Below are 10735 nucleotides of genomic sequence, written 5' to 3' on the forward strand. Positions count from 1 at the left end.
ATGGTGAAGGGTGAAACCTCAAAACATGCATGCTGACTTACCTCACAACATCCAGAAGGCCTCCTATGAATTGTTTGACCGAAAACATGGTGGTGAAAGTAGCAGTTCAGGAGCAAATCTGGACAACATTCATTAATTAGTATTTCTAAACCTGTAGTGTTGGTGGTTTCAGTAAATGAACTCAATGACGTCTAAAAAAGTCAACAAAACAAAAACTATCGACAGTCTGTTTTCTGTCCACTCTGAACATTTCATTTCCTGTTTTAAAGGGGGCGCGAATGTAACAAAGTAGTTAAATATACTGCTGCATCGGGGACGTTTAAACTCTATTATGGCCTTGAAAAGAATAACGGACCGCATGTAATCATATCGCATTAACTAACCAACTAATTAACTGTGTTCAGCTCAGACAAACATGAGAAACCACAAGGCACATAATCGAAACACTCTGTAAACGAATGTAGCACAAGCTTTTGTCATAATAATCCAACTTCCTGTAACGCAGCGACGACAAAACAGAAAGCAGCATAATAAAGTATTAAAGCATTTGTATTTCACATTCATGTAAAACTTACTGTAACAGACAAAGACGAGCTCTTCCACCCAGCCTCGTGTTGTGCTGTTTCGTGCCTGTCTGGTGAAGAAAACTAGCTCACCAAAATCTACCCCACCCTAAAAAAAAAAAATTCTACAGTGAGGGAAAACCAGGATCCTATCACCACACACTCTCAACAACAGTTCAGTACTCTCCTGTACAGACTAAGTGAAGGCTATGAGCTGAGAAAATGTAGAACCTTTCAGAGATTTCCAGTCAAAGGTTTTATGTAACAACTGAGTGTTGTGCTGTTAGGATCCAAGAGGAACCATTTTTGGAAGCTAAGGATGGTTAATTATCCAACCCAGCCATCAGTTGTCAAAAGGCACTGGCGCCTGTCCCAAGCCTGGATAAATGGGCTTTGGGACCTATTTATCCGGGCTTGGGACCGGCACCAGCACCTTTCGACAACTGAATGAAGTGAAGAGGAGGGTAGACTCTGGGTGGAGGAACTGGAAGAAAATGACGGGGATCCTGTGTGACAAGAAAGTCCCAGGGAAAGTTAAAGGGAAGATCTACAGCATGGTAGTACAACCAGCCATGCTGTACGCAATGGAGACTGTATCCCTAACAGGAAAACAAGAAAAATAACTTGGAGTAGCAGCAATGAAGATGTGTAGGTGGGCATGTGGATGGACAAGATTGGACCATGTGAGGAATGAGAAAGTGTGAGATGTGTTGGGAGTGGAGAGTATTTTGACCAGATGCAGAACAGCAAGGCTACGCTAGTATGGCCATGTCGAGAGAAGAGACAATCAGTATGTGGGGAAACAGGTGTTGTATATGGCAGCATTTCTCAACCTTTTTTCAGTCACGGCACCCTTCAGAAGTATGCAAATTCTCAAGGCACCCCCATATAAAATGTATGCAGTCACGCTGACCATACGCTGACCCCGACAGTGACAATGTGACATGGGAAAGGGGGTCGTGAGACAAATTTTGATGATGCATGAGGCAGCGATGATCTGCATTAGTGTAACTATCATTTTTTGGAATTTTAATTCTCATCTCATCTCATTATCTGTAGCTGCTTTATCCTGTTCTAGAGGGTCACAGGCAAGCTGGAGCCTATCCCAGCTGACTACGGGCGAAAGGCAGGGTACACCCTGGACAAGTCGGCAGGTCATCACAGGGCTGACACATAGACACAGACAACCATTCACACTCACATTCACACCTACGGTCAATTTAGAGTCACCAGTTAACCTAACCTGTATGTCTTTGGACTGTGGGGGAAACCGGAGCACCCACGCGGACACGGGGAGAACATGCAAACTCCGCACAGAAAGGCCCTCGCTGGCCCCAGGGCTTGAACCCGGACCTTCTTGCTGTGAGGCCACGGCGCTAACCACTACACCACCGTGCCGCCCGGAATTTTAATTCATTTTATTTATTTCAATGTTAGAATATATCATTTTTTGACGGCACCCCTAACGAAGCCAGACGGCACCCCGGTTGAGAAAGGCTGGTATATGGCACCACCAGGAAAGAGAAAGAGAAGGAGACCCAAGAGGCAATGGAGTGATACTATCAGAGATGATACAGAGGTCATTGGAGCGGTGAAAGAAGACACATTAGACCGCGGGCATTGGAGAAGACTGACTGCTGCAGCAACCCCACAGAGAAGCGGGAGCAGTTAGAAGAAGAAGGATGTTTCATTATCCAACAAACCCTTAAAGAGCACACAAAGAGCCATTTTCCTCTATAAGAGTGTATATACTAGGCTAATCTTCTTAACATTTTAAAATTGAGTTATATACAGTGGTGGAATGTAACTAAGTACTTTGCATCTAGTAATGACTTTATATTTTCAGAAGGTTAATAACCTTTTTAGCTTACACTAATTTCACACTGGGTCTTCAAGGTTCATAGGTTTTACACCGGATGCCCTTCCTGACGCAACTTAAAACTACTTAAGTTTTAAAATGTTAAGAAGCTTAGCCTAGTGTCTACCCCAGGGGTGTCCAAACTGATCCATAAAGGGCCGTGTGACTGCAGGTTTTCATTCTAGCCATGCAGCAGCACACCTGACTTTGCTCATCAATCAACTGAACTGTCTTCACACAGTCAAATACTTGCAGCCACACCCACCCTTGATTAAAGGGTGGGTGTGTCAGTTGATCGAATAAGCCAAATCAGGTGTGCTGCTGCATGGCTGGAATGAAAACCTGCAGCCACACAGCCCTTTATGGATCAGTTTGGACACCCCTGATCTACCCTCTTATAGAGAAAAATGGCTCCCCCATCTATCTGGCTTGGGACCAGCACTAAGCATGCATTGTCTTGTACAAACCCAGTGGCTGGGTATTTTATCTAATCTGCATGTCTTTGGACTGTGGGAGAAACTGGAGCACTTGGAGGAAACCCATGCAGACACAGGGAGAACATGCAAACTCTACACAGAAAGGCCCCCGTCGGCTGCTGGGCTCAAACCCAGAACCTTCTTGCTATGAGGCGACAGTGCTAACCACTACACCACCATGCCACCCCACACAAGTATTGTACTTAAGTACAAGTTCACAAATTTGTACTTTATTTTCATTTTATGTAACTTCTACTCCAGGGGTTCTCAACCTTTTTCTGCTTTGAGACCCACCTATTCATACTTGTACCGAGTCGGGGCCCATTAAAAAGATCCCCAATTATTTTGGCTCATCTATTCTATTAGAATTGAATAATCTATTGTAAAGTGTATTAATGGGATGCAACATCACTCCCTCTTACAGATGGGAATTTAAATAAATGCAATAAATTTTTTTTTAGATTATAGGTATTGTATTTAAAACTGTATAGATGTGCCAGAAGCCAAACCATGCATGCAAGGCATTCTCTGTCAAAAGAGATTAATGATTTAAAAGTAGAGTCTGGTCCATTAACGCAAGAACTTATTGCCATGTTTGTGTACAGAAAACAAGCAAGTTATTAAAACCAAGAAGTAAGTACACTCAAAAGAAGCGGCTATAGAAACTAATCAGTGGGATAGATCCTTACACGCCAACAAAGAAGGATTTTTCCTATGAAAGTAAAAATTACTAGCTAAATTTGACATGAGTAGAATAAATTTTGATCCTATTGTAGCCATAACTAAATACAAAGACAATAGTTATGTATACTATTAATTAACTTAATATGAAGATAATTAACAGATAATCAACAGATTTAAATTTTTTTTTAAAGATTGTGGATATTTTTAGTCTTTTGTATTTGTAATTATTTATATCTGTACGTGCACGACCCCACCAGCTCTGCTGATCAACTTATCATGTTTAAATATTCATTCATTCATTATGAGTTGGAAAATTATCCATCCATTGAGTTCCCCGAGGGCGGCACGGTGGTGTAGTGCTTAGCGCCGTCACCTCACAGCAAGAAGGTCTGGGTTCGAGCCCCGGGGCCGGCGAGGGCCTTTCTGTGCAGAGTTTGCATGTTCTCCCTGTGTCCGCGTGGGTTTCCTCCGGGTGCTCCGGTTTCCCCCACGGTCCAAAGACATGCAGGTTAGGTTAACTGGTGACTCTAAATTGACTGTAGGTGTGAATGTGAGTGTGAATGGTTGTCTGTGTCTATGTGTCAGCTCTGTGATGACCTGGTGACTTGTCCAGGGTGTACCCCGCCTTTCGCCCGTAGTCAGCTGGGATAGGCTCCAGCTTGCCTGCGACCCTGTAGAACAGGATAAAGCGGCTAGAGATAATGAGATGAGTTCCCCGACATCTCAGACTACCTGGTGCTGCAGACATTGTTCTACACGGACAGACAGATGAAAACCTGGAAGAGCATGGAGGCGTACAACTTTTTGTATGTACCTGGGTTAAAGATCTGGGGATCAGGACAGTACAAGATTTGCCTGGGTAAATCTTGGAGTTTCTGGGCTTTTGGTCCCCGTCTTTGTGATGGTTGCTAGGACACTACAAGTTTTGGTATTGGATGTAAACAAATGACAGCCGCTCGATTTCCAGTCCTCCCTGCTCTTCTTTTCCAGTAGGCATCACATACTGTATCCATAGAATTTACCCAAAACGTATTTCTGTGTGCGCATGCGCGTGCGCTCACGCGAGGGTTAAATGTAGAGGAGGAATGTGATAAAAATAAAGGCTTGTTCATCTTAATTTACCCACAAATGTATTTATCCACTTGAAAAGTGTTTGGCAAACCAGCTACCGGATTTTGGACACTACAACATCCTGAACTATTTAGTATTTGGCTTCAAACTTGAAAAAAATTTGCAGCCCAGTGGTTGAGAAACTCTATTCTACTCTACTATACACTGAGACAAATCCTACTTTTTACTCCACTACATTTGTCTGACAGCTTTTTGTACTACTTTTCAGATTACAATTTTTCCTCGGCCTGCCCTTCCTCTTCCAGCGAAAACATCTCCAAATATGGTTGTAGCCCTGTGGGACTTATTTGTTTTGACTATGTACATTGTGGGTGGTAGAAAAGGGCAACTGGACTTGCTTGAAGATTCTTGAAAACGTTTCACCTCTCGTCCAAAAGGCTTCCTCAGTTCTGTCTGACTAATAGGGAGTATCAGATATTTATCCTCTCCTGGCTCAGAATCAGAATCAGAATTCTGATGACCAGCTCATCTAAGGTGTCACTGAGGCATCATGTTGGTGTGGGTCGCTGGAGGCTGGGTGTGAATGGCGAGTCATTAGGGTGATCAAAGGATTGCCCGTTAGGGTGATCAATGGCAATCTGACTCTCTCTGTCCTCCTGTGAGTCCCCGAAAACAGCTGGGTCCTGGCGTACACCCAGCCGTCTGGGAAGAGTGTCCAAGACCACCTTGTAGATGGTTGACAAATGATGTCTTAGACCCCCACCTCTGTTCAGTGATGGCCGTTCCAGGTTTACAAAAATGGCTTCTTTGACTCCTCGCTCATACCAACGATCCTCTCTGGCTAAAATGCGTACGTCACAATCCCGAAATGAGTGTCCTTCATTGTTAAGATGAATGTAGACAGCCGAGTCCTGGCCTGAGGAGCTGGCTCTCCTGTGTTGGGCCAAGCGCCTGTATAGCGGTTGCTTCGTCTCCCCAATATACGAATTTGTGCAATTCTCACTGCACTGAATTGCATACACTACGTTGTCCTGTTTGTGTCTGGGTATTCTGTCCTTAGGGTGGACCAGTTTCTGCTTCAGGGTGTTATTGGGTCTGAAATGTACTGGAATGTTGTGTTTGTAGAAGATCCTCCTGAGTTTCTCAGATAGACCAGAAATGTAGGGAATGACAATGTTCTTGCGTTTGTTCCTGTTATCATCCTTGTCAGTTATGTTCCTTTTTATGCTCTTTAGGAAAGCCCAGTTGGGATAACCGCAATTCTGAAGTGCTTTCTTGATATGGTTCTGCTCCTTCTCTTTTCCCTCTAATGTTGTAGGAATGTTCTGAGCCCTGTGTTGCAAGGTCCTAATGACCCCCAATTTATGTTCCAGTGGGTGGTGAGAGTCGAAAAGTAGGTACTGGTCTGTGTGTGTGGGTTTCCGGTAGACCTCGATACTAAGGCTTCTGTCTTGTCTAATGTGTACATCACAATCCAAGAAGGCTAGATTATTCCCACTGACATCCTCCCGAGTGAAGTTGATGTTGCTATCCACTGCATTGATGTGTTTCGAGAAAGCTTCCACCTCCTGGAAGAGAAGGAGCAGAACCATATCAAGAAAGCACTTCAGAATTGCGGTTATCCCAACTGGGCTTTCCTAAAGAGCATAAAAAGGAACATAACTGACAAGGATGATAACAGGAACAAACGCAAGAACATTGTCATTCCCTACATTTCTGGTCTATCTGAGAAACTCAGGAGGATCTTCTACAAACACAACATTCCAGTACATTTCAGACCCAATAACACCCTGAAGTAGAAACTGGTCCACCCTAAGGACAGAATACCCAGACACAAACAGGACAACGTAGTGTATGCAATTCAGTGCAGTGAGAATTGCACAAATTCGTATATTGGGGAGACGAAGCAACCGCTATACAGGCGCTTGGCCCAACACAGGAGAGCCAGCTCCTCAGGCCAGGACTCGGCTGTCTACATTCATCTTAACAATGAAGGACACTCATTTCGGGATTGTGACGTACGCATTTTAGCCAGAGAGGATCGTTGGTATGAGCGAGGAGTCAAAGAAGCCATTTTTGTAAACCTGGAACGGCCATCACTGAACAGAGGTGGGGGTCTAAGACATCATTTGTCAACCATCTACAAGGTGGTCTTGGACACTCTTCCCAGACGGCTGGGTGTACGCCAGGACCCAGCTGTTTTCGGGGACTCACAGGAGGACAGAGAGAGTCAGATTGCCATTGATCACCCTAACGGGCAATCCTTTGATCACCCTAATGACTCGCCATTCACACCCAGCCTCCAGCGACCCACACCAACATGATGCCTCAGTGACACCTTAGATGAGCTGGTCATCAGAATTCTGATTCTGAGCCAGGAGAGGATAAATATCTGATACTCCCTATTAGTCAGACAGAACTGAGGAAGCCTTTTGGACGAGAGGTGAAACGTTTTCAAGAATCTTCAAGCAAGTCCAGTTGCCCTTTTCTACCACCCACAGTTTACTATGACCTGGATGATTGAGAATCTTCACAGACTATGTACATATGTTTATTTTGTTTATTTTTATTCATGTGCACGCAATTCATGTATGTTGTTCATGTGTTAAAATGTTTTAATAATACATTTTAAAATATAAAATACGTTAATGTTTTACATTCAACCGGAAGTTAAAAAGATGAGCCAATCAGATGTTGGAGAAGGAAGGACAGGAAACGGAAGGAGAGAAGAACAACACGAGGCAGAAAAAAGGGTTATGTTAGAGAGAGAGAGAAAGAAAGAAAATGTAACTTTGGACGCACACCGGGTTATGTAACAGCAAAGGTTAAGAGACACAGAAAGTGACTTAAGAGTTGTTGCTGAAACTGTTAGTTTTGAGGACTTGTGGAGACTGGCTCAGACTCTACAACGCGCGCTGTTGGCAGGTCAGCCAGCTGAAGCATCTTTAAACGGTAGCCAGCACGGTTGCTGTATGAACTGCTAACGGAGCCGAAGCGGAAAAAACACCATTGCCGTCCTCATCCTCGTCTTCTATGGCACGGACATCGCTTTCCAAACCCACGGACAATGCTTTAATCGGGAAAATTCGACCAGACCTGCACCTAAGAACTCTAACATAGGGTTGGGTATTTATTGTATTTCATTTCCTTTAATGTACTTTTTTATTTTCTGTGCCTTTCAGTGCAACTGTACATTTTAAGTTAACATTATACTTGCCGGTGTCACGGTCTGAATTTACCACCAGTCTGAATTTACCAGTTAAATTTAAACTGTAGCAGCCATGGTCTGAATTTACCACAGTATAAATTTACCAACTTGGTATAATTGGGCCTAGTCTGAATTTACCAGCCTAATATGAGATTTATGAGTTCATACTTGAATTATTTACACTTTATCTTGATGAATATTGATTTGTTTAAGTAAGACTCCTTATGATTATAATAACTTAGTTATTCTCTCAAATTTACCAACTTGGTATAATTAGACTGCTGTCATTGGGCCTAGTCAGAATTTACCAACCCAATTATTGAGAGATTTATGATCATACTTGATCCACAAATTATTTTCACTTTATCTTGATGAATATTGATTTGAGTGAGACTCCTCATGATTATAATATAGTTATTCTGTCAAATTTACCAACCTGGTATAATTAGACTCCTGTCATTGGACCTAGTCAGAATTTACCAGCCCAATATGATATGGGATTTACGTTCATTTACGTACGTGGGATTTACGATCCACAAATACATTTTCACTCTATCTTGATGAATGAATGCTACCCGTGTTTTAGTTCCAGTTTATGCACCAAGTAGGCTGATCAGGAGCAGCCAGGAATGATGAACTTTATCTTCATGAATATTGATTTAAGTATATATGAAAGAACGAAGTCAGAATGTAAAGTGTTTTGAACAACTTTATTAACTTCATTTACACACATACTAATAAAATTCAATCCAAACCATTCTTGTCTACTGATAATCAAATCTCACAATTGTAGTCACAATTCGCGTTCTATTAGTCCACAAATGTGCTGAAATGCTCGGTACAAAATCGTAGCAAGAAATGGTAAATTTAGACTTCCCGGAAGTTGACCGGGGAAAAAATCGGTCTGCGCATGGTAAATTTATACCAGCGCACGATCAGACCGTAACACCGGCTACTAATCCAGGTTTTCCAGTAGCTTGTTTGAGTAGGGAAATGAGTATTTAAATGTCAACGGACGTTGAACTGAAGTGTAACGCTATTGTTTCACGAGCGTGTATTTTGTTTTATCTATGTTTTTGTATTTGCACTGAAACTCGTGTGTGTATATTAGTAAAGAGTTCATATTTTTGTACTTCTGTTGAATTGCGAATTTTTTAGACTTGACGTCAAAGAACCTGGGGAGCGCACCCCATATTACTGCCAGGCGAGCAAGGGGGCGCTACACGGTGATTTTTGAATGTGTGAGATAAACTGAAAGATTAAGTGTTCTTTTATAGGTTGGGGGTTAGGTGCCTTGCTCAAGGGCACTTTAGCCATGATACAGAGGGAGAGGAAGTATTGTTCATTTGCTCAACTCTCCTCACGTTTTTCCTGCCAGTCCCGGGAATTAAACCGGTGACCTTTGGACCCAAGGCTGCTTCTCTAACCTTCAGGCCACAGCTGTCCCCAGAGCTCTGTGAACTTGTTACGAATTAAAATGAATTGTGTATTCATATTTCTTCTGTTACATATGAAAAGTATTATGTAATCTACTACAGTATATTGCATTATATTACATATTAAACATAATTGTAGTATAATATATACTTTAATACATATTTCATTATCATGTTCTATGGCATTTTTGATATCTAAGTGAACTTTATTACATTTTAAGTGTACACTGCAAGAGATTTAAGAGCTGTATCAGAGTTACTGTCAGCTGCTCAACATGGATGAGACAAATTATATAAAAAAAATAATAATTTTATGCCAGGGTAATAACAAACAAGTTTTGGTTGCGAATTAATAATGTCCTGACTAGTTTATAATAAAATATAACACCCAAAACTAGGACTTTTGTCCTACTGTTTTGCTTAATAAATTTGAGTGTCCCAAATGATCCCAGTATAAACACAGTAAAAGTAAAGATGGACAATTGTGTTTGTTCATTATTTCACAGAATTCACACTTCTGACTCAAATTAAAATTAAACCCCTTCATCCTGTTTCATTGGGTAGATTCTGTCTAGTATTTTTGAAAGACACTTCTTTCACATTATCAATGAAGTATCTATTTGTAATTGTCCAAGCCTTCTTTGTGTACTGTTATTAATGATGATCAAACAATGTTGTTGAACACAATTAAAAAAAAAAAAACTTTCCTGGGTGAACTACTGCTTAATTCATGATATTCCCACAGAGCTTGAACATTCTGCTGAGATCACTAGATTGTCATTTGTGCTCTTTTACCTTCAAAATAGTCATGGCATCTATGATGATGCCAAATTCTTTGTGTTTTATGGGAACATTATATTTTCTAAGGAGTTCTGTATACACTCACTGAGCACTTAATGAGGAACACTTGTACACCTATTCAATCATGCAAATATCTTATCAGGTGATTGTGTGGCAGCAGGGCGATTGCATAAAATTATGCAGATATGGGCCAGCATCAGAATGTAGAAAAAAGTGATTTTGTTGAGTACTTCTATAATTGCTACATTTCTGGGATTTTCACACAAGTCTTTAGAGTTTCCTAGGAGTGATGCAATTAAAAAACAAAACATTCACTGAGTGGCAGAATCAGACTGGTTTGAGCTGCCAGCAAGGTTACAATAACTTGGATAACCATTCTGTACAATTTTTGTGAGCAGAGAAACATCTCAGAATGGATGACACATCAAACATTGAGGCCACGCCCAGTTCCACTTCTGTCAGCCAAGAACAACCTTGTTTTTTTTTTGTCTGAAACGTGTCAGTTATGTAATATGCTGCTTACTTTACTGACCTGCAAAACTATCCATCTATTATCTGTAGCTGCTTATCCTGTTCTACAGGGTCGCAGGCATGCTGGAGCCTATCCCAGCTGACTATGGGCAAGAGGCAGGGTACAG

At 41.7% G+C, this 10735-nt stretch overlaps 1 protein-coding gene and 1 long non-coding RNA gene across 2 annotated transcripts in view; one reads left to right on the plus strand and one right to left on the minus strand.

Moving 5' to 3' along the window:
- capns1b (calpain, small subunit 1 b) overlaps positions 1–685 on the minus strand; it is a 30216-nt gene extending 29531 nt beyond the window's left edge. Inside the window, exons 1-2 of the mRNA XM_060944071.1 lie at positions 576–685; positions 42–118 (exon numbers count right to left, since the gene is read on the minus strand). Coding sequence (XP_060800054.1) covers positions 42–88 — 47 coding nt within the window. The 5' untranslated portion in view covers positions 89–118; positions 576–685. The remainder of the gene's footprint in view (positions 1–41; positions 119–575) is intronic.
- Positions 686–7359: 6674 nt separating this feature from the next.
- On the plus strand, positions 7360–9440 carry LOC132864671 (uncharacterized). The gene is made up of 2 exons (XR_009650242.1): positions 7360–7773; positions 9138–9440. It is a non-coding gene; the product is annotated as an uncharacterized LOC132864671 (long non-coding RNA).
- The last annotated feature ends 1295 nt before the right edge of the window (positions 9441–10735 follow it).

Source organism: Neoarius graeffei, chromosome 17, assembly GCF_027579695.1.
Source record: "Neoarius graeffei isolate fNeoGra1 chromosome 17, fNeoGra1.pri, whole genome shotgun sequence".
Classification (NCBI taxonomy): Eukaryota; Metazoa; Chordata; class Actinopteri; order Siluriformes; family Ariidae; genus Neoarius; species Neoarius graeffei.